Raw genomic sequence first — 23,588 nt, forward strand, 5'->3', positions numbered from 1 at the left:
AGTTCTACAAATGCCTTAGATCTCCTTTTTAAACAAACTGACATGAGATTTGCCTGCACTCCCATTTACCCTGGTACCACAGCTAACTACATTGGCAGGTTATATATGCACTGCAGTTTGTTATAAATATTTTTAAAATTCCATTATATTCTAATTCATTTATAATAACTGTATGAATTCCATCCAGTTTTGCTAACAGGTGATCCTTCATTTAATAAGAATGCTTGTCTTAAGCCAGGCATAGTCTCAATAGGCTCCCAGTTCAGGTGTTTTTACAAGTTAATGTTACATCTTAAGCAGCAAGTTGCGTCTCATGTTTCTTACAGCGTTATATTTTATTTGTCATAGTTTTGGGGGTGTCTTCTGTGTTTGGACATGACTTCCACTGCCCTCAAACCCCACCCACACACCCTACAGTGCTTTACTCCAATTTCCTTCCTTTACTTAGTTATGTAATTGTAAGTTGCTTGCTGTTATAAAAAAAAAATCTTTAAAAAAGGACACATTTTAGTGAACATCTAATGCAGTATCTTACGCTCCATTCTGCAACCACTGTTAGCCTTTTACTTGCCTTTTCTAAATTGTCTTTTATTTTAAAGGGATTTTTCATACTGATCTTAGGTTTTGTAAACATGTTTAAGTTGCTAATTTAAAATTAAATGTTTTGCCATTTGAAGGCTATTTCAATTTTCTGATATAAATTTATGCTTATGCCCCCTTTCTTCCTTCAGTAATTGAAGATAAATTTCTGGAAATATGGACAATTTACTTAAAGAGAGTAGTTCAGCTATATTTCTTGATTCAACTATTAGAAACTAAACCAGAAGAAGTTATTTCTGTATTTCATTAAAACAAAGTCACAGTTCTTTTCTGAAATTCAAAATATATGAAATTCCTTACCCATAGATAGACTTCTCTTCTGCTTTTCCAGACTTTTGGACTCAATTCAAGAATTCCCTAATAATAAAATGAATGTACATTTTCAGGTAACATATTGTAACAACAAGATATTCCAGTACTCTGGATGAGGTTTTTTTTTTTGTTTTGGTAGGCACCTATTGTACCACACAGCTATTTATTAAAAAAATCCTCCGTAATGAATACAACCTGAAATATGAATGACTATATCATCTTGTGATTTCACCTTGCACTGGCAAAACATGCCAACATAAAACCTTTTACTGCAGTTCATATACAATTAATAGAAGACTACTCTTCTCCTTAACAAGTAAGATTCTGCATTATACACTTTTTTTAAATTGAAGCCAATGGGAAAATGAATTATGGCTGCTTCCACGAATGACAAGAAGCAATAAATAAATAACTGGCAGCATAATACAAACAATTGTCAAACAATGCAACAGAATATGCGGGGTGATAGAAGTTACTGGTGTTTTTCTGTTTCACATTATGTTCCTCATTTTATGACACAAGAAAGACTCACTTTAAGCTAATTTGATGAACAATGTAATTAAGAAAAACTGAGAATGAACTTAAAAGCTTTCAGAAACTCAGTCATGTATGTGACACTGAGACCGAAGCCACTATAAGCACCCAAATAACAGACAAACAATAAATATTTTTCCAAAGCAGAAAACAGGCAACACACTCAGTGTACCTGTACTTACTATATAATTACAAAAGTCACTCCAAGAAACTAGAGTTTATAACAAGCAAACTATACTACAGCAAATATCAGTAGCCAAGGCAGCTTATTCTTAGTATGAGAAATTACCACTGTTTTGCTGATGAACAAAATATAAACAAAAGAAAAAAAAGAAAAAAAAAATCACTGATCTCACCCTAAGCTTCTGGGAGAGGCAAAAAGAACCAGAAATGAGATGATTTGTAGTATGCTAAACTAGATCTGTTCATACAGTCTGATCGCCTATTTCCTATGTACTCTTAATTCCCTTAAGAGAAACTATATGAAAGTAAAAGAAGTTGAAGGTTGTTTTTCCTATTTAAGGAAAAATTAAGATAGTGGATGACGAGATGATGAGTCTTCAGTGAATAATTTCACTAACATGGCAGTATGACTCAGCAGTTTCAAATAGCCTGAAACCATTGTTATTTATGTTTTAGTCATTTGTTCTGCATTCACAGTTTCACAATCAATAAAGAAGTACTTAAACTCCTCCTTGCTCATGTTCTTGTTTTACAATTATGCTGATCAAAAATACATACATGGTAAATTTTATATTTTTATAAAAAAAAAAAGAGAGCTATAAAAACAAGACAACTGAGTTTTAACTGAACTTCTCTTATGAAAAGGACTTTGTGTAAAAACATGATTTTTTAAATTAGTATTTACCCATTTTCCAAGTAACTTTAAGGTCTAATTCTGTTTGTCATGTGAAAGATTTCTCAACTATCTGGTAATGCAGCAGTTTCACATTCTAGATTAATACGTACATAACAGTACAGCATTACAGCCTTAGCACATCATATGATTTTTTTCTTAAACAACTTACCCAGATAACTACTAAAGATGCAGCATAATATGATGTCAATAACATTGAATTACCAAACATCAGAACAAAACACACTACAAGAGATACCTGAAAGAAGAAAATAAAAACAATTAAATTTAAAATAGAAAAGGTAAGAATTGCCCAAGAATAGAAATTACCTTGTATCAACACCCGTAAATTTCAAGACATCTACTTCTCAGCAAGTGCAAGCTTGATACTCAGCTTACAGAATTGTCTGAAAAGACTTACAATATAAGGACTTAATGGCAACAGGTAGCCAAGTGTAGATTATTACGTTAATTTATATTTTTAAAGTACTTACAGACAACAGGATTTCATCATAGGACTAACTCATCTTATGTGACATACTAGCTACATTTTTGAAGTTATTCCTAACATACTCACTTTTTTCAAATTATTGTATTCTTTCTCCATCCTGTTTATCTTTCAAAATCCTGGACAAACATTAAAATGTTGAATAAAATGTGTGTTGTCTTCTTTTTTCCAACTGAGAAGCATATATTTAAAATATAATCATCACCAAAGTCAAGGAAGCTGAACTCTGACTGTTTGATCATATGCACTTAATTATATCAGGTTGCAAGTTAAGGCTGAAATACAACATTTATCTGCCATCCTGATCTCCTACTATGTTTTCTTTTTAATAGAAAGAAAGCTGAATTACATTTTCTAACTTAAAGAGCAAAACTAATTATCAGTCTCTGCCATCTTCTATACACAGGAATAAGGAAAAATAATGTAGTTATTTGTAAAACATGCAGACTTTTGTACTACCCCCATCACATAGTTAGGGTTTAATTTTCTACGGGGGGGTGGGGTGGCAAGAACTGAAAACACCACAAAACAAAGACTAGCAGTTTACCCAGCCTCATTAAGCTTTCTCTGTAATACAACATTGTGGTTTATCTATCTGAAAATAGGCTTTTTATGACACTTTGACAGCAAAATTATGATATAGCTATTGACATAAGCCAAAAGGCTTAAGTATTTCATCTTGTTTCTGTCAAAAAAATTACTAAACCAAAATGCTTATTTGCAAATTTTCCTGGTAAATCTGACTGGGAAGAAGCATTTGGTATACCGGGTTTATATCAGAAATGAGTTGCATAGAACTTACTGCCTTTACTTTATCATTTACAGTTTGAAAACACAGGAAATAGAATTTAGCTCAAAGCTTCTTTCCTGTAGTAAACAATCTCTTTTTGTCCACTGAGTTTGCATAGCACAATTTTAGCAAAACTGTATTTTTAAAGACAACCATATTTCCTCAAAAGTTGTTTACATCTTCTTGTATATTTAAAACTGTAATCTTGTTTCCAAGAGTAAAACTCCTGGCAGCAAAACTTGATCGTTATCTTAATTTTAAAAGCAGAAACTTACATGCCTTTTATTTATCATCTTCTTTCTTTGTTGACTTTCTCATCCATTTTTGAAAAAAATAGCTTTTTCTCAAATTAATAATTTGAGGAAAATTTTCTTTGTCCTCTTTTCTAAATATGTCCCCAGATAGTTCAACCATAGCATCTTTTCATGGTCAAGACTACAGTAGTCTTCAAAACCCAATTTTAGTTGGGGTTCTTCTCCTTCAATGATAAAGACTTACTGTTAGCAAGTTTTGACTTGCATCTCATTTTTCTCATTTCTGCTAACCTATCACACGAGATGAATGCTGCCTTTTCAACTTTTTATTGCTCTGTTGTTTGAGACTGTATCTTCAAGTCCATCGAATGAGTAGAGACAGAAAGGAGAGGCAAATATTTCTACAAATCTTTTAGGTTGATAATTTTTCTGGAGTTCAAAAATCCCTGTGCGCCAGAGGGATCCTAGTTACTGACACTGTGATATAAATACACATAAAATCAAATATTCAAAACCAGGCCCCTCTATCCCTTATCATTGCACCTTTTCAACCACCTTGCAACTAAGGAAAACACTTCAGACAAGTGGCCTCTTTCGATGCTCTGACCTGTTTGAGGGGATTTAAGTTTTTTTAAAAAAGTATTACCATATGAGCAGAGAGTATCTTCTGTAACTTGCAGGAGTCAATATAACCCATAATACACACAGCAAATAAGGAAGCTATCTAGAATCAAAAGTGAAATATTAAAGTTAAAAAAATTTGCAGTGGTCTACTCTTTCTAGCAGAATACATGTTCATACAAAAAAGTGATTATTCAAACCACCAAACTAACTTTTATTGCTACTTTTTTGCTAAGTAAATACTTAGGCATTTTGTTATGGTTTCTTTCAAAAAATCTATTGTGGTGCTCTGAATAACAATTATCAAACATATTCAAATGTTTAAGAAATCAGTATTCAGCTTTACAAAAACACAAGCACTAACACATCATCTTTCACCCTTAGATTAAAAAAAAAAAAAAATCATTAGCATTATTTGACCTTAACTTTTCAGCAAAGTATGGGAACATCCATAATTTGCTCCTGAGGAAAATGAGATTCATTGGTAAGGCAGCTTGCTAAAAGTCACATGGGAAATTAATGAAATTATGAATGTAACCTGTAATTTCAAATTCCAGGCCCAGCACCTTACATAGGTTATAGCGATGAGTTTCTCACAATATTTTCTCACAATATTTTGCAGAATTTAATGGCTTGTAGTTAGAAAATTTGCATGCCACAGAATATATTGATTGTTCAAAACTATCAACTCAAACAAGCACCATTTGCTTCGAGTAGGACAGTCAAGTGAAAAGGTATGGAGACATAGATGGATTTCAATCAACAGGCTACATTTCAATAAATTTAAACACCAAGAAAGTGTGTTGTATGACAATATCCTAATGCTTACATTAGCATTTACTGTATTTCAACACTGAAGTTACCTCAACTGTACAAATCCTCAGACAGTAAGATTATGCCACTACTCATAGGCTCATCAATATTAAATAGGAAATCATGCAAAATCATGCCAGATATTACATGCCATGCAAACATTGCTCCATTTAAAAATTTAGAATAGCCTAAAGCGATGCAAGATGAATGCCTTTTTTATTTTTGTACTTCAATATACACAGTTTTTTTCTTGTTCTGCACTTGTTCTAATGGACTGATCTTAGGATGGAGGCTGCTTTTAAGAGAAAAGTAAATCTTTTTTTAGTCCTTGAAACAGAAGACTGGGTGGCGTAAATGGTCAACTTTTAAGACTAGAAAAATACTGATCTCAATCTTTCCTGAGAGCAAGAGTGAAAGCTGGCTAAAAGGAAAGTACTGGTATAGTTGTGAATTCAATGGCTGTCTCTACAAAGCAGTCAATTTGCCTAGGTAAGACAAAGAGGGATCTTACCTGTGTTAGAAGAACAAACTGAGCAAACTGCCAGGGAAGCATGAAAAAGATATTAGAAACACACAGTGCAATCAAGCTTCCTGTATTAATATTCGGAATCCTTGGGAAAAAGAGACAGAAGAGGCATCAGTAAGTAAAATTACACAGGTATTTGCATATTATTGAAAAGTACAATAGAGAATGCAATAAAAACAAAGTTACCTTGGAAGTTAGCTAGCAATATTGATCAACTACAAATAACACTGCTCAAGTAAATTTAATATCCATTTTCCGTCAGTTTCCAAAAACAATAGTTCTGATGCTTAATGATTCTTAACTATTTGATGAGTCACTCATTACCAAACAAGTCTTCTCCTGGCAGCATGTAATATAGCAGGCCAACCTATGTCACTTGCAGTGGTCCGCCTTCTTGTAACAACTCTACAGTCAGGCCACAATCATTTCCATTTCAGCTGGGATCACAACTGTTCTCAGAACAGTCTGCATTTGAAAGTGATTTCACTCTTCTGTTTGACATTTCTTCCATATTTACTTTCTGCCACTTTCTGCCAGCAATCCTGAGTGAGGTTTCAGGGCAGGAGACAATGACAAATACATGAAACTCATCTTTAACTGAAAACAGCCCATTCTCCACATCCTGCTGTAAGTCTTATTTATTTAATCCTGTGTTAGCTCTGAGTTCACTTCAGAAATATGTCACGTTTCAAATTTCACTAAGTGGCCTCCACCAGATGAAGATACCATAAATATTCTTCTGTAAAACCCAAACCCAACAGATTACAGCAGTCTCACCAAATTCTGTAAAATTTTCTTCAGCTTCTTTTATGAAGCCTCATGATTAACTTCGATTTGAAATCATGATGAGCAGGAGTCTAATGTATTAAGTAATACATTGTGATACAAAACTGATATAAGTGATACAAATAATGGAGAATTTAAGTTCTAGTCTCTGTTTCAAAGATAGTTCCTATATTTCACTGGAATACTGCTATACATAAGAGAGTTGCTCTTGAAGCAGGAATTATAACTGAGAAAAAGAAAGTTAAAATGTTTTATCTCGGTTTTGGAACCTTGCTCTGAAATGCTTAGATCAAATAGCAACTTCTCATCAGTAGGCAAGCCCAGGTACTATTTTATGTACCAAGATTCGAAGAACAGGAGTGAATCTATCTAATCAAGAAGTGTCATAATTATGGCTACAGAATATATGTGTTTTGTTCACCCTAACTTGAAGTGTAATTTCTTCATTTTTTGTTTGACCTCACAATTTAGCATTAAATGACCATGTGTCTTTCTAATACGAAATCTAGCAATTACTCTACAAATTATTCTTCATATTTTTCTAGACAGCATGTATCTTCTCCTTACCTAAAATCCACAAGTTAGTGATAGATGAGCACAAAATATTTTTTTGCTTAATCATCAGTAACTACAAATCAATATGACGTAATAAAGGAAAATATGGGGTTACAAGTACAAAATTCAGCTAAATCATAAATACACTGCAAAATTGATGCAATGAAGTTGGTGGAAAAGCCCTCAAGTATTAATGATCATGCTTATTTTTCACAACAGAGGCAAGACAGTAACATAATCATGTTGCAAGCCAGTCAACCACTGAAAAGCAGAGCTAATGAATTCTAGAGCATCCCTGCATTAATGTAATTAGATTGCTCTAAATCACTGAAGTAGTTAATTAGTCATAGAAAACTGCAAGAACGTACTAGCTTCTGGGTGCCTATAGCATCCTCTGTTGCATAGCATAAGCTTATTCTAAGTGCAACCAACATACCACTCTCCAAGAGGGACAAAACCAATTGATGAAGTATCAGCTTGTTTCTCATGGGAAGGAAGGGACATCAAGCAAAAATTCTGATTTTTAGTTTAGATATATATTTGCCAACACAGTAATTCTGATTTTTATTTTAATCTTGTCTTCAAGTTGCAAAGTTTTTCCTTTTAATAAGCGAATAATATGACTGCAGTTCTACTGGTGCAGCATCTGCAACGTAACAGCCACAGGAAAGTTTCTATGTTAATAATATAATTGCTACAGCACAGAGAGGCAATTAAATAAGTATTTAAATAAATGCATTTAAATAAATGTCCTGTGACATTCAATTTTTTAAATCATTGTAAAGAGCCAAGTATAAACTGAGAGATACCTGAGAATATAGGTCAAAAGCAACATCTGAAGCACAAGGAATGGATATGAGAAACTTTCACGAAGAGGTGGAGTCCACATGACGCGAGTGCACTAAAAATAAGAACTGGGTTAGCTGATAACATTTGCTGCTACATTTCCATAAAACAATGCATTTGTATTTCAAAATGAATGACCACAGATACTTCAATAAACCAAACTACATGATATTTTACTCAGAAAGTAAAAAAAAAAAAAAAGCCAGGAAGCAGAAAAGAGAAGGAAAAAGGAAGCGGCTTCCAGACTTGAGGTCTATGATGCACTGTTTAATTAAAATAGATCACTGCTTTTCCAAAATTAAATGTGGCAGCTAGAGAACATCCAAGAAAAAAGCCAGGACAGCAGCTGCTTGTCCCTGCTTTTGCTGAAATTAACAACTCATTGCATGTAATTAAAACCATTCTCAAATTCAGGCAGTGACTTGCCACACTTAGAGAAAGTATGTGGGGAGAGGATCTGAAGGATAAACCAACATACTCTTCATTATGCTAGAGTTCTCTAGGTTATAAACTTTTCACATTTCTACTAGCAACAGCACAGAAAGTATAAAATCTGAAGCTGCCCTCCAAAACAGGCCAGTAAAATTGAACACATGAACTTAAGCTCTTACAGAGCTTATACTAACTTATATACTTCACTCTTTAACCCAAATAGAGCAAAGCATAATACAATGAAGTCAATTAAATAGCTTTGTCATTAATTTCTTGGGGTTCATGGCAAATGGCTCAGCTATAACTGTCATCTCCAATGTTTATATTCATAAGGTGCTTGCAGATGGCACTGACCATCAAAAAAATAATTCCAACTTTACAGGACAACTTTGACATACAAGTAAATGGGCTCAAAATGGCTATCAATAGATTTGCACTAAAAATTAGAAGTAGGTTCTTTACAACTACAGGACAAAAATGTAGTTCATCTTAATATGGACCATAATGAACCTATGAAAGCTTATAGGATGTTGATGCCAGGATGTTCCTTCTCCTTCACTTCCTGTAACCTTAAAACCATTTTAAAAAAATACTGTTTTACCAAAGAAGTCACCTGAATCAACATTATACTATTCCTTGCTTATTCTCTTGCTCTTTCACAAATATGTTAAATTAATAGTGTAAAATAAATGTGTAGAAATAGTGTAAAATAAATGCGAAGTACAGAAGCCCATCACATTAATCACAGTCCTTGCTGTCTAAAAGCACTCTGATTACCATTAAAATAAATCTTTCATAAATATATATGCAAATGTGTTGTCTTCAGCTGACTGCACAGATATGATAAGTTAATTATTTTTATTAGCCATAAATATAATCATGATTATTTTAAAACAGTGTAGTCTTTTTTGATTCTTTTTCAAGACTACAGCAACATTTGATTTACGAAATCTTTTGATATTGGAGGAGATAAGGACAGGAAAGAGATGATGAGCATATACAACCATAAAAAGGATGCTTTACCTTAAAAGTGGATTGACTAATGTAGTCCATGCTATTTTTCTATATTTGGAATGTAATACTAAACTCAATCACCTGTGGATGATTTATCAAGGCTGTAAACTAACTTTGCTGCAGGTATAAATACATCAGTTCTGTCTAAGCTTGGAATCATTAAAACACAATAGCACAAGCACAGCACACATGAAAACATACTGCCTTAGGATTATCAGCTCAATGCCAGAAGGCTAACCACTTTTACACAGCATTAGATCTGAGCTACCAAGACTTGCAGATCAGGCTTACTCATGTAGCTCAGTCCTATCCTTCCACAAAAGGAAAGCAAATTTTTAGCAACTGGTTTAGCTCCACAGTACGTACTGTTGAACCACATGCAAGATGATGTAGACAGAATCAAAGGCATATCGAAGGGTTAAATAAGATAGTTTTTTTATACACACATGCATGCATACACAGCCCTTGCATGTGATTCAACAGTACGCACAGTGAAGCTAGATCACCTACATACATGTCACTATATATATAACTTACATATATAACCAAAACTCCATATACACATATCAAACTGAGTTATTTCATTAGGTACAAATGCAAAGAGTCAGCTCAGATCTAACACTGCACCTCTGTAAGTAAGCCCTGTTGATCTCCAGAAATCCATACAGCTGAGTCTGAATCAGGGTCACCCTACTTAAGCTCTACCTAAACCCAGACTACGGCTGTGTAGAGCTATGCAGACCTAATTTCACGCCACACTCCAAAATACACACTTATCTGTGGTTTTCCCCCAAGTCAAGTCATCCATAGAGATGAGATGAGCTCTCCTGCAGAGTCTCCTATGGATAGGACTGCCTGTGCCATAGCGAAATAAATGCTTCCTTTCATTATTGCTACCACTATCTTTGAAGTTTTAAACTTGTTCCATTCTGAATTACACTATCACCTTCACAGACTTGGCAAAACAATACAGTCTATCAGCATTTCCTAGCAAAGGATAAAATATTCACTTCACTTCAGAATGCCGTTAAGAAGAATGGCAAAAAAACAAAAACAAAACATAAAAAACTTTGTATTTACCCTCTTAAAGCACCAAAAGAAGTTCAGAAACTCTCTAACATTTGCCTGGTCTGGACCAGGCAGTTAGCATCCATGGGTGAAAATTCTTCATGGAGCATATTTAGAGAAAAACATTTCAAATGAAACTTAAAACTAAAATAGCTATTTCATCTCACAGGCTTTTGTTTTATAAGAAAATTGACAAAGCTTACTATGAGTAAAACATCTTTGATTCTATTATGTGCAACTACATATTCGTACTACTCGGAGTCTTCTATCAAGTTCAGCTCAGTAAAATAAGAAAACAAAACATAACTTTAGCCCTTAACAAAATCATAAGGTAGCTAGTTTTGATCCAGAAAATCTTTACAGTACAGACGCATTTTAAGTAAAAGAAAATATTTACATAAATTTATATATAAATCATAAAATAAACATTAAAAAAAAAAACAGAAACATTGCCCCAGGGTATCAGAATAAAAGCCATGAGTTTTCTTCCAAAATATGGCACACTGACACAAACAGCATTAGCTGGGGACACAGGGAGATGTTTTAAGTGACAGTTTCTTTCTTCTTTTTTTTTTCTTTAACACAGCTTACTGAAGATGTTAGCACTGGAATTCTCTATATACATACACAGTTTCTAAATTCTGTGTATCCTGACTTTAGTATATCAATACCACATAGGTTTCTTTGCTTTTTGTGTATGCATTCATGAATTTCCAGTAAAATACATAGCAATTTAAAGAAACCCCCCTCCATTTCTGAAGCTTGTTTGTATGGTACACCTAGCCCAGTTATGCCTGGAATGGGCACAAAAATAGAATATTTGGATGTTTTAAAAGTTGAAGTCATTGTGCTACTAAGATTTTAACCTCAGGGCCACTTTACAACATATTTCCTTTCTAAATTTTTTTTTTAAACATCTAAGGCGACACATTGGACTGTGCTATACATTTTTGAGTCATAGCCTGTTTTGCTTTCAATAATGTCTTATTCCTTTTAAATTCATCCCCTAATAGATAGGCAACATCACTATCTTTCATGAAATGAGAATTAGCTTAGAGGGAGACCTACCTCTCCATGATTGAAAAAGAAACACATCACGGTAATGAGGCCTCCTAGACGGCTCCCACTGTGAAAAGAACATGAAAAACAGGTACAACAGAATATCATAATGGTCAATGCTGCTTAAAAATTACGAAGCAGCACTTATGTACTGCTAAGTTTATTGACGAGGGGTGGGGAATGCCTTCAAGCATCAAGGGAAAGCAACCAAAATATCCAATATTAAAACACTAGTTAGTCAGCTAATGTTTATTTCAGAGCAAACTACTCTTCATATATCAGCTCTTTTCTGCAGAACACCAATTTTAATGTAAATAACTTGCAAAACTGTTATGCCACTCCTCACAAACTTTGGTTTAGATCATTACATCTGATACTTCATCTGCTGTACCCAGAGCTTGGTCTTGAAAAGTGCCTTTTTTTTTTTTTTTTTTTTTTAAACAGCAGGCAATATAAATGGAGTATTTCTTTCCTAAGATGTTGAGCAGAAAACTTTAGAACTTGCACACTGAATCACCCAAAAGGGATCCTGGCGAATTTTATTCTGAATCTAAGATTATGTTCGGGTAATCAAGTACATTCAAAAAACATATTTAGAAATGAGTTCATGACGTGGTCAATGCAAGATACAATTTAATTCTTATGTGAAATACTGTGATGTTAACATGAGAAAGTTTAAGCCCTTGACTTCATGATTTTTATACATTTCCAAACCAGATTCACCTGTTGAATAATTAGCACCATGGAGTCAACACTAAAACTAAAGATATTACTTAGATTTTTCCCATCTCAAAACAGCAATAGATAAGGTTCCTATTTGTTTGATTATATTGGTAATTACTCATGTCCTGTGATATAAAGAATGTTTTTGTGCACACAGGTGCACTACTACTACTGAATGACAGAATATACCATTTTTGCTACCAAACAAAAAGTATCAGCCAGCTGTTAAAATTCTTTTTAAAAAAAACCACAAACCTCAGACCCTTCACCCATTACTAATATACAAGGTGAACAGTATCAGTGAGTTCTGGGCACAACATCTGAGGATTAAAGATACCAAATGAGTGCTAAAATAATCTCCAGGAATTGTGCATTCATGCACATAAAACTCAACCTTTCATTCCACAGATTCTAGAAACATCAACACTGAAACCCAAAATGACTAAAAGAACGTGCTTAATATTAAAAAAATGTTAGTCTGAAAAACAAAGCAAAGTAAAAATTTGCAAAAAAACCACTCAAAACCAGAAAAAAATTCAAGATCTATGCTAATGGTTAACATGATAAAACCTTAAAGTGTAGAATACAAGGTTGCGGTGGGCTGACCCTGGCTGGATGCCAAGTGCCCACCAAAGATGCTCTATCACTCCCCCTCCTCAGCTGGGCAGGGGAGAGAAAGTAAAGCGAAAAGCTTGTGGGTTGAGATAAGGACAGGGAGAGATCAGTCAGCAATTACCATCATGGGCAAAACAGACTCGACTTGGAGAAAAATTAATTTACTACCAATCAAATCAGAGTAGGATAATGAGAACTAAAGCCTTTCCCCTACCCCTCCCTTCTTCCAGGCTCAACTTCAATCCTGATTTCTCTACCTCCTCCCCGCAAGCAGCACAGGGGGACGGGGAATGGGGGTTGCGGTCAGTTCATCTACATGTTCTCTCTGCTGCCACTTCCTCCTCAGGGGAGGGACTCCTCACACTCTTCCCCTGCACCACTGTGGGGTCCCTCCCATGGGAGACAGTCCTCCATTAACTTCTCCAACATGGGTCCTTCCCACAGGCTGCAGTTCTTGACAAACTGCTCCAGCCTGGGTCCCTTCCATGGGGTGCCATCCTTCAGGAACAGACTGCTCCAGCCTGGGTCCCCCACAGGATCACAAGTTCTGCCAGCAAACATGCTCCAGCCTGGGCTCCTCTCTCTGCATGTCCTGCCAGAAGCCTGTTCCAGCGTGAGTTTCCCACAGGGCCACAGCCTCTTGTGGGCATCCACCTGCTCCAGTGTGAGGTCTTCCACGTGCTGCAGGGGGGCAGGCTGCCTCACCATGGTCTTTATCACAGGCTGCAGGGGGATCTCTGCTCCGGCACCTGGAGCACCTCTTGCCCCTCCTTCTTCACTGACTTCGGTGTCTGCAGAGTTCTTTCTCTCACATGTTCTCACTCCTCTCTCCAGCTGCAATTGCTGTGCCCCTTTCCCCCCCACCTTTCTTAAATATGTTATCCCAGAGGCGCTACCACCGTCGCTGATGGGCTCAGCTTTGGCCAGCAGTGGGACCATCTTGGAGCCGGCTGGCATTGGCTCTGTCAGACACAGGGCAAGCACCTAGCAGCTTCTCACAGAAGCCACCACTGCGGCCCCCCACTACCAAAACCTTGCCACACAAACCCAATACGAGGTCTTAATTGCATTATGAATTGTTTAGAGCTATCAGCCTCTAAAAGGCATGGCTATTTTACCACATGAGAAAAGATCACTCTGTGGAACAGAATAGTGAAATGTACCTTGTCAGTACCTTTTCCAGAAAACAAAGGGAACAGAGCGTGTTTCACAGAGGGTTATGTACAGTATTGAGTTAGATTGGTTATATTCTCACAGTGCAATGCTATCATGTAGGAGATACAGTAGTTAAGCCTTTCTATACCAATAGATAAAGGATAACTCTTTCCACTGAAACTGCCATACCATGATACAACTGGTGAAGTACAGGCACAAACCAGTTTTTTTTAAAAGCCCTTAAGTTGGAACCTACTTCCTTCATGTCTAATATAGAATAATCTAAATCTAATAAAGAATTAGTAATTTTTAAAGAACTGCAGATGACCTGAACAGTTAGACTTTGCCTGGTAAAGTCATCTCTGGAATAACGGAAGAACTACTCTTTTGACTCTCTGTGTACAAAAAGCTGAAGCTTAAAGAAAGTAATCTTGGGAGATGCAATAATTCATTGTTGATTAACATGCAAGAAACAAAATACTGAAAAAGTACTGTCAGGAGATATTGGAAATTTACTGGTAGTTCTTCAAAACAAATTATTTGACAACCAGCTCAAGTATTCTGTCCCTTAACGACAAGAGTAGAGAGACAAAGAAGGTTGGGGGGAGGCAGAACCTTACAATTGCATAAAGTACTTATCATCCAAATGACATTCCTTTGTCCATTAAAAAAAAAAATTAAAAAATGGCATGAGTTCTCACCATATTTCTTCAGTTAACAGAGAATGCTCTAGAACTTGAGACTAACTTGCATCGTACAAGAAGATTCCCAAGTGCCTTTGCATAACCAGAGGCCATACACAGAGTGCTACAGCAGGGACATACTATGTTTGGTAATCTAAACTTGTGGGGAAATTGGTTAAGGAAGCTAAACAGTAAAAACTAGTCCTACAACAAAAAAACCTAATTCTGCAAAAGCAACTAGCTTTCTGCTCGCTTAACTCTCTGAACAAGCAGTGAGCACAGATGTGAGAACACATGCTAGCTTGAAAAATAATGCTAAGAGTCCTATCAACTTTCATTGCTAGTCAAAGTTGCAAAGAGACTAAAAACAAATAGAGGCTGAAATAAAAAGATTACGCATTCTATGAACATAGAGACAAAAAAAACAGAAAAAACAATTATGTAACCTTAAGATGGTTACTGCTAACAAATTCAGGAATGAAAAGTTACAGAATATTAGAGGATGGTCCACCATCAAATGAGTCAGGCTATGAAAAAGCCTTTCAAAAGGCACAGCAGGAAAAAAAAAATTTAAAAAAATCACTTTTATGAAGGATACTTACACCAATTCATAATCACAGAATCATTAAGGTTGGAAAAGACCTTTAAGATCATCAAGTCCCAACACCACCATGCTCACCAAACCATGTCCCCAAGCACCATGTCTATGCATTTTTTTAGTATCTCCAGCGATGGTGACTCCACTACCTCCCTGGGCAGCCTGTTCCAATGTTCAACCACTCTCTCAGTAAAGAAATTTTTCCTAACATCCAATCTAAACCTCCCTGGCGCAACTTGAGGCCATTTCCTCTTGTTTTATCGCTATGTTACTTGGAAGAAGAGACCAACACCCACCTCAACATAAAGAAGGAGAAAAAGGAAAGGAGAAAAGCAAAACCAAATGAACAGGAGCACGTGCCGCCCCACTGCCTGCAAGCAAAACCTCCCCGATAAGCTGTGGGCCACAGGCAGCTTTATCTGCTGCATTTTGGATGTCAAAAGGGCACGGGAGGGCTCCCATGCCCCCTCCAGAGGGGAATTTCATAACCCCAGATAGCTAGTGGCTTACGCCTTGAACTCCATTTTATATTCTAGTCATCTTGACTACCTACAGACTAAACAACCCCAGTTCCCTCAGCCACTCCTCATAAGACTTGTTCTGCAGACCCCTCACCAGCTTAGTTGCTTCTCTTTAAGATTATCTATTTCAGTGTAGTAGAAATGCATTGCTCCAGATTCAGTTCTTTTATTTTTCACACCTCATGGAAAATCCTCATTATTCTGGCTTGCTCTCACTAAGAGGGAACTTTGAACAACCATAATGACTAAGCAGTCATCTAGATCTGATATCCAACTATGAATATTCCTCAGAATGAATAAATAACATCAAAATCCTACCTGCAGGAATCTTCATAGTGACTTGTTACTTTTCACAACCCAGACAGCTAGTGGCTTATGCTTTGAAAGAACTGCATTTTATATTCGAGTCATCTTGACTACCTACATTGCAGATCATTTATATTAAAAACTGAATTACTATCAATACTTGATAGTTATTTACATTCAAGACATCCCAGGTCTAAGGAAAGTACTGAGAAATTAAGACCTTACTGATGTTTCAATGAAGTTAATATGTAAAATTTGTGTTTCCATATGCCTCCCTTAAGAGAAAAATGACAAGTTAATGATACAAATATTCAAAGTTTATCTACTTCCTCAAAACATGAGACACTAATTTCCTATGTTAAGGAATACAAATGTATATGCTTTACGCCCAAACACTTAATAGTTGCATTAGGCAACTTCCTCTTTTTCACTGTCAGCTTCTGCCCCGCACTATTCTTTGTTTGAGCTATCAGCACACACTTCAGAGAAAGCAGGAAGAGAACAAAAGACAGTGAAGCCAGGGAAGGAGGGGGAAAAACAATCACATCTCTCAGAGGGAAATGTAGCAGCCTTCTGCCTTTTTGCAAAACCAACGAATGAAAATAGAGGTAAGCAGATAAATATTTCTGGTTTTCTGCTGAATGTGGAGTCTGGTTTTGTATGAAAATGTATTATAGTTCCTGAAATTTAAGGACAGATACTGAAAACAGAAATTCATAGAAAAAGGGAAGTGTGTACATGTCTCTCAAAGAATGCATTATCTTAAAAAAATACTTTGCTTTCTCAGTTAAATTAAAATTGAAAGAAATGCAAGATGACTTGTGGCAAGCATTGTGCAACTCTGATCTTGGTTAAAAGTATATTATTTTTAAACAAAGTTTGAATGACAAGTTACACTAATAATTTTAAGAGCACACACGTGTCAAAAGCTGTTTAAAACCTGCATAATATTTAGTTTTATCCACAACCCAGTGGTATCAATGAGATACCACTTCACTGAAATATTCCACAGCTTTTTCTGGCATCACCATTTATTTAAAGCTACAAGCTTCTCTGTCCCAGTAATTTTTTAGTGGCAATGTATATGTAATAAAAAGCACTACTACTGTACAAACAAATAAGCAATATCCCACAAAGGTATTTTAGTATTCACTTTTTCAAATGTAGTATAAAAACTGACAGCTAGTACCAACTAAAAAGTCCAGTCTCAACTGCCTTACCTGAGGTATGTACCGTATATGAAGAACAGTGACATCATTAATCCATTCAAAAGAAAAATCACAGCAACATAAAATGAAGCAGGGTCTCCCAACCCTAACAAACAAACAGTTAACATATGTTGTCAAATATAGAAGAAAGATCATATTGCTTATAAACCACCATACAATCAGTATAATACAGCACACAGCATACTACCTTACTATATCTACAGAGAGCAAGAACAAAAAAAAGTTAACGTCACCAAGATTATTGCTGAGATTCAGTCTGAAGACTACACTTCTGTAAGAAGGAAAAAAAAAAAAAAGAGGATGGGTGGACACAGCATTGGGACAGTCAGCAACAGAACAAGCCAAGAGAGAAGTATTAACTGTGAAGAAAAAACCTGCAATGTATAGAAGGCATAAGCATCACTAAGAATATTCTCTACAGACTATGTTTAGACTCCATAGCGCTTTTTAGAACAGGTTTGTACTTCCTATACTCTCACTTCCCACCTCTTTCGGGAATAAATCCATTTTTAAACATATCACACACAATGCTCTTTGCTTGCTTTGTTTCATTAGGAGCCAAGAGATTTTCCAATAACACAAGTCTTTCAATTTATTCATTCAAACACACCTCTGTGTTCACATTTCTGTTGTTATTCTCTTTCCCACTATTTCTTTAAACCCTCCTTGCTCTAATAATTTCAGCAGTACAGCATAAAAAGCTTTATTGATTATAGAAAAGGTAGCAAAACTTCATCGTTTCATATGCAGAAATTATTATTCATCATTGCTGAAAATACAGCAAGGCAATTCTCTAAAGAGATATGCTCACCAAACATGGTAGTCTCAATAGTTGGTGTTTTTGTTGGTTTGGTTTTGTTTTTACAGAAAACAGGAAAAGTTATACATTTATTCACTGTTTATTGCGTCTGACAAAATTTGAGAAAGTGAATCATTCAAGCTGTGAAGAAAGTTCTCACAGCCTTTGTACAAAGGAAAAATACTAAGTTGTAACCACACAAAGACATTTTAAATGATAAAATGAAACAACTTCAAAGTTACCAACTATCATTCGGCCTTAACCGACTACAGAACATACCAAAAACATTTCTCGGCAAGGTACTTTTATGGTGTAATACTTACTTGACAAGCCAATTTTTTAAATGTGGAGAAAAAAAAACAAGAAGTGGCAGCGTCCAAGCTTTGGTATCAAAATTGAAGTATAAGACTGAAATTCTTACATTGAATAGTAGGTCACAAGAGGAAGAGGATTCTTCCCAGCAGAATTACTACACAAGATTCCTCCAGAAGGGAGCCTTGTGGTTACCTTTTTCCTCTTCCTCCCCATTCCTCAAGTTGCAGTTAGGGGAGGAAATATAGAGGCCTTTTGAAATGTAAGAACTTGGAATGTATTGGGGATTCTACAGAAGCTACAAAAATTTAATAGATGTACAGGGGCCTCCAATTACATTTAGGACTCTTATTTTTTATAACAGTCCAACATCATGAAGGCTTAGACTACAACTGTGAAGTGCATGCAGTATAGGAATCCGACCTAGGTAGGAGGAGCTATCTAAGAAGCAAAGCCCACCTTCTCACCCGTGGTGTTCTTAAAAGCATCTTTTTTCATGCTTCTCACTTATGTTGTGAACCTGCCAAAAACACAGGCTTAGCCAAAAGAAAGCATGTCAATGATAAAGACACAAGAATACTTATTACTGCTGAAATACATACAGCCACAATTACATGCTTCCAGGAAGAAACTAGAATAAAACACAACTCACCCTCGCAGCTTTCAACAGGACTAAGCCCTTTTCCTCTGTTTACAGTCCAGCATGTCTTTGTTGGTACACCAAAGAAATCCGTAACAGCAGTATACATGCGGTACCAGCTGGCAAGGACCACCTAGGTGGAAAACAGGATTTTAAGTTTCTGAAAAGGAACTTCAGATTAGCTCAGTGCCCAAGGTAACCTCTCATGACAACTGGCCCTCATGCAGGATTTTTTTTAAATTCAGAATTTATCTCAACTACTTAGCATTTTTGACCATAATTTCCTAAAGGCATCCAACACAGACCAAGTGTTCATTAATAGACTGAAGTTATGCCTGCTTTGGAACAGAAATAATTTCATGCATGCAATATTTGAATAAATTATATATTTCAGTATTGTCTGGAAGGTTCACCATTTAACTATATTTGTTTAACAGATATTAAAATCCCAAATTTTGTTGACAGAGGACAGTTAGCCAAATTAAATCCACTAAAACCAATTGATTTCTTTTTCCACCTGGCAAGAATATTAATGGACCAAATCTTTAGGGTTTTTACTCAGATAAACTTTGGTAGGTTAAATTTAGGCATGCATTAGAAAGGGCTTCCAGATGCAATGTAAGACAGCATTCCCATTTTCCATGAAAGCTTGTACGATCTTATAACAACAACCAAACTAAATCTCAACACCTGAGACAAAAAACATCAGTATTTTACACACCGAAAAATGACAACTCATCTCACAGCAAAGTCACCAGTTAAACATTACCAAGCTATTATGTCAGGATATAAATGGCTTTACAGAGTTCCTAAATGAGTAGTGTGGCCATTCCAGTTGAGCTGCTTTAAAATTTATAACCCAGGGGTTCCCAAATTGAAAATACGTTTCACTGCTGCAGTATTAGCTGTCTCAGCCCTGTGTCACAGAAAACATGTACAAGAAGGATGATTCTCTCTTTTCTTTCCCCACACAATTAATAAAACTCTTCATGTCACTTCTATCTTCAAGGGCAAGAAGGAAACACAGGGGATTACACCTCGATCTCTGAGAACGTGATGGAGTAAATCCTCCTGGAAACAACTTCCAAACATACTAAGGACAAAAAAGTTACTGGAAGCAGTCAGCACGGATTTACAAAGGGGAAATCATACCTGCCCAACTTTATAACCTTCCGAGATGACTGTGTTGGTAGATGAGGGGACAGCTGTGGATTTTTTTTTTAATCTGGTGCCAATTCTGTTCTATGTCTTCATTAAAAATAGATGATGGCACAAGAGAACATCCTCACATCATCAAGTTTGCACATGAAACAAAATTGGAAGGAGTGGTTGATGCTTGTATTGCCATTCGAAGGGACCTCAACAAGCTAGAGAAATGGGCCAACAGGAATCTCATGAAAGGGAAATCCAAAGTCCTGCACCAGGGAAGAACAACACCATGCACCAGTACAGACTGGAGTTGAGCAGTTAGAAAGCAGTTTTGCAAAAAAGGACCCATGAGTCCTGGTGGACAAGTGATACTTGAGCTAACAATAAGCCCTTGTTGCAAAGAAAGCCAAATGTATCCTTGAGTGTATGTCACTGGGACAAGAGACATGATCATTCCCCTCTACTCAGCACTGCCAAGACCATACCTCCAGTGCCGAGTCCAGTTCTGGGCTGCCCAAGACAAGAAGGACAGAGTAAATATGACTCTCTTTTCCGTTGATAAGACAAGAGATGATGAGTACATATTGAAATACAGGAAATTCCACTTAGACATAGGAAAAAACTTTTACTTTGAGCGTGGTCAAACACTGGAACAGGTTGCCCAGAGGTTGAGATATTCAAAACAAAACCAGAGATGGCCGTGAGCAATCTGCTCTACTTCACCCTGCTTTGAGTTGAGTGTTGAGACTAGATGATCTTCAGACATCCCTTCCAACCTCAACTGTTCTGCAATTCCGTAATTCATTAATTTTTAATACCAGGGCTCCAATCATCATGACTCACTTCATTATGGCCTTTACACTCTCACAATGTAAACTTAAATACTTAAAATACACTACATCTTTCTAGACCAAGACTCCCTGCCTCAATAGTCTGTCCTGCAATGTACACTATCCTGAATTCCTTGAGGCTTTCCGAACATCTGTGCCCTGGCACTTCTGACTGCACATGTGTGCATACATGAACCAGACACTTGTCCCATCTCCAGACAGGCAAAACCAGGACTGGAGAACCAAATCCAAACCTTTCCTTTTATCACCTGAATGTGCTTTGTACACTGCCAACAGAATGCATCCAGCAGCTTGGAAATACCTGTCTAGCATATGCATATCTCTATCACCAGCCCTGAAGTTGACATTACCAGCTCTTATTGAACGAATGTTGCACCAAAAAATTTTATTGATTTATCAACTTAACCTTTTTATGTCAGAAGTGCTTGTGTCTGCTGCAGATGTTACCACACATGAATACTCTCTAAAAAGGTACCAGGTTAGGTACTTCATGAAAAACAAACATTTTTTGCCAAAAGCTACTTTACATGAAACAGTTAACATGGGCATAAAAACAGAAGCAAATCAGTAGTACAAAACTGCTAGGTCAATTAGAACACAATGTCATTTTTTGAATTTCTACTCTCCCATATCAGATGAGGGCGAAAATCCAAAACTTGCAAAACAAAAGACTGGCACTCAGACTCAGGAGATCTCTGTAGGCTGGGCCAGTCCTTTGCTGTAAACGAACATGTAGAAAAGTTTTTACTAGATGCCTTTAAGTAAGCACTTTAACGCCAACTATGCACCACATCACTCCAACTCAAGTTTTCATCATCACTGCCACACACAGAAATATCAACTGTTCTGTAACGATGAACAGCCAGAGAGTAAACTTAACACATTATCTCTCCGCCACAGAAATTAAGACATTATCTCTCTGCCATTTTGCATCAGGGCAGAGATGAAAAAACAACACAACCACAACCTGACTGGAACAGGAACCTGGAACAACCTCACTATGCAGCAAATACCTGGAAAATCAAGACTTTATTTGGACTATAATAATGTACAACTACAAAGACTGACTTATTGCTTTTCACGGATTTTTTTTTTTTTTTTTTACACTGCTTATATTTATAATTTACACAGATGATGTAGTGATTGCTACGGACTCACTTTACTTGTTTTTAACCTTCTTTTGAAGTTTTCATGGCTAGTACCAGCTGTACATGCAGGTGAATTGTGTTACTTAATGGTTTAATATCCTGTTTAGTAACCATATTTCAAGGCTATTTTTTGAAATCCATTAAACAAACAAAAATTTTATTAAAATTCAACTTTAATGCTACTATTGAGCTGAAAGAGCTGGAAACATTCTGAAATATGAAACAGGAAACGAAACACTTTCAGAAACAATGTCTGGATACTGAATATCAGAAGGAAAAATTTCACTGCCAACAAAGAAATCTACAAGCATCTTCCCACCACCCAGCCCCATTATAATCATAAGTAAAATTAGATAAATTTGGAGAATATACTTCAAATGTCAAGGTGCACCTATTGACAGTTTTATAGATGTAGTTATGTGGAAAAAAAAGAGTACTCAAGAAATACACTTTTTAAAAAAACTATTTACAGTAAGGCTAGACAACAAGCAATAAATGATTGAAAGGAGCAGAGAAGACTATTTGCTTTGCATGCCCACACAGGCACAGAAAAGGTGAATAAATTCATACCTTATCACCAAGTTCTATAAGCCAGTAAGATCCTAGAAAACTCTGAATGAACAGACAAGCCTACACATTTTGCACAGTAATCTACCTAATGTTCTTACAGAGTGTCAGCCACTATATCCGATTGCTCCTGTTTTGACTAAGTAAACTGGATGATGAAATCATCTTTTATGGTGATACTGATGATTCTCTAATAGCAAGTTCACTTGACTAGTTACCTTTGGTTTTTTTAAGTCAGACTATAGCTGAAGTCAATAAATCTTTCTCAGCTAAAGAAAATAACTTTATAGTATTCAAATAAGGCACATGTTACTAATGCTGCATTTCTAGAACTGAACTGCAATCACTTTGGAGTTTAAAAAAACAAAACAAAACCACCAAAAAAACCCTCAAACAAAACCAATGAGAGGGTAACAAAAAGCACTCATCTATAACATTTAGTTCTGCCAGAGCAAGGAATTAAGCAGCAAATTAAACCACTACATACAAACTGCATAAATACATTCACGCTGAGAACTCTTACACATATAGTTCCTGAAAGCAGCTCTGCTCTGAGAGCAGAACGAGTATGAATACTAGTACCCAACAGTTACAGCCATTATGAGTCCTTGGTTCCCCAAAAAAATAAGCTGTTGCTGACACGAGTCACAGAAAGGAGTATTAACCAAAGGAGTATTCCCTTTGTAATATGTTTGAGACACACTGGCAAACCATAAAG

At 36.1% G+C, this 23,588-nt stretch overlaps 1 protein-coding gene across 1 annotated transcript in view; it reads right to left on the reverse strand.

Annotated features, from left to right (window-relative positions):
- DPY19L1 (dpy-19 like C-mannosyltransferase 1) overlaps positions 1–23,588 on the reverse strand; it is a gene marked incomplete at its 3' end in the record, with an annotated part of 55,118 nt that overhangs the window by 22,225 nt on the left and 9,305 nt on the right. The window contains exons 6-13 of the mRNA XM_081996652.1: positions 19,168–19,288; positions 17,396–17,489; positions 11,584–11,641; positions 7,965–8,056; positions 5,800–5,899; positions 4,501–4,578; positions 2,475–2,561; positions 901–957 (exon numbers count right to left, since the gene is read on the reverse strand). Coding sequence (XP_081852778.1) covers positions 901–957; positions 2,475–2,561; positions 4,501–4,578; positions 5,800–5,899; positions 7,965–8,056; positions 11,584–11,641; positions 17,396–17,489; positions 19,168–19,288 — 687 coding nt within the window. The remainder of the gene's footprint in view (positions 1–900; positions 958–2,474; positions 2,562–4,500; positions 4,579–5,799; positions 5,900–7,964; positions 8,057–11,583; positions 11,642–17,395; positions 17,490–19,167; positions 19,289–23,588) is intronic.

The sequence above is a fragment of the Phaethon aethereus genome, assembly GCF_964289735.1.
Source record: "Phaethon aethereus genome assembly, chromosome: 2".
NCBI classification, from domain to species: Eukaryota; Metazoa; Chordata; class Aves; order Phaethontiformes; family Phaethontidae; genus Phaethon; species Phaethon aethereus.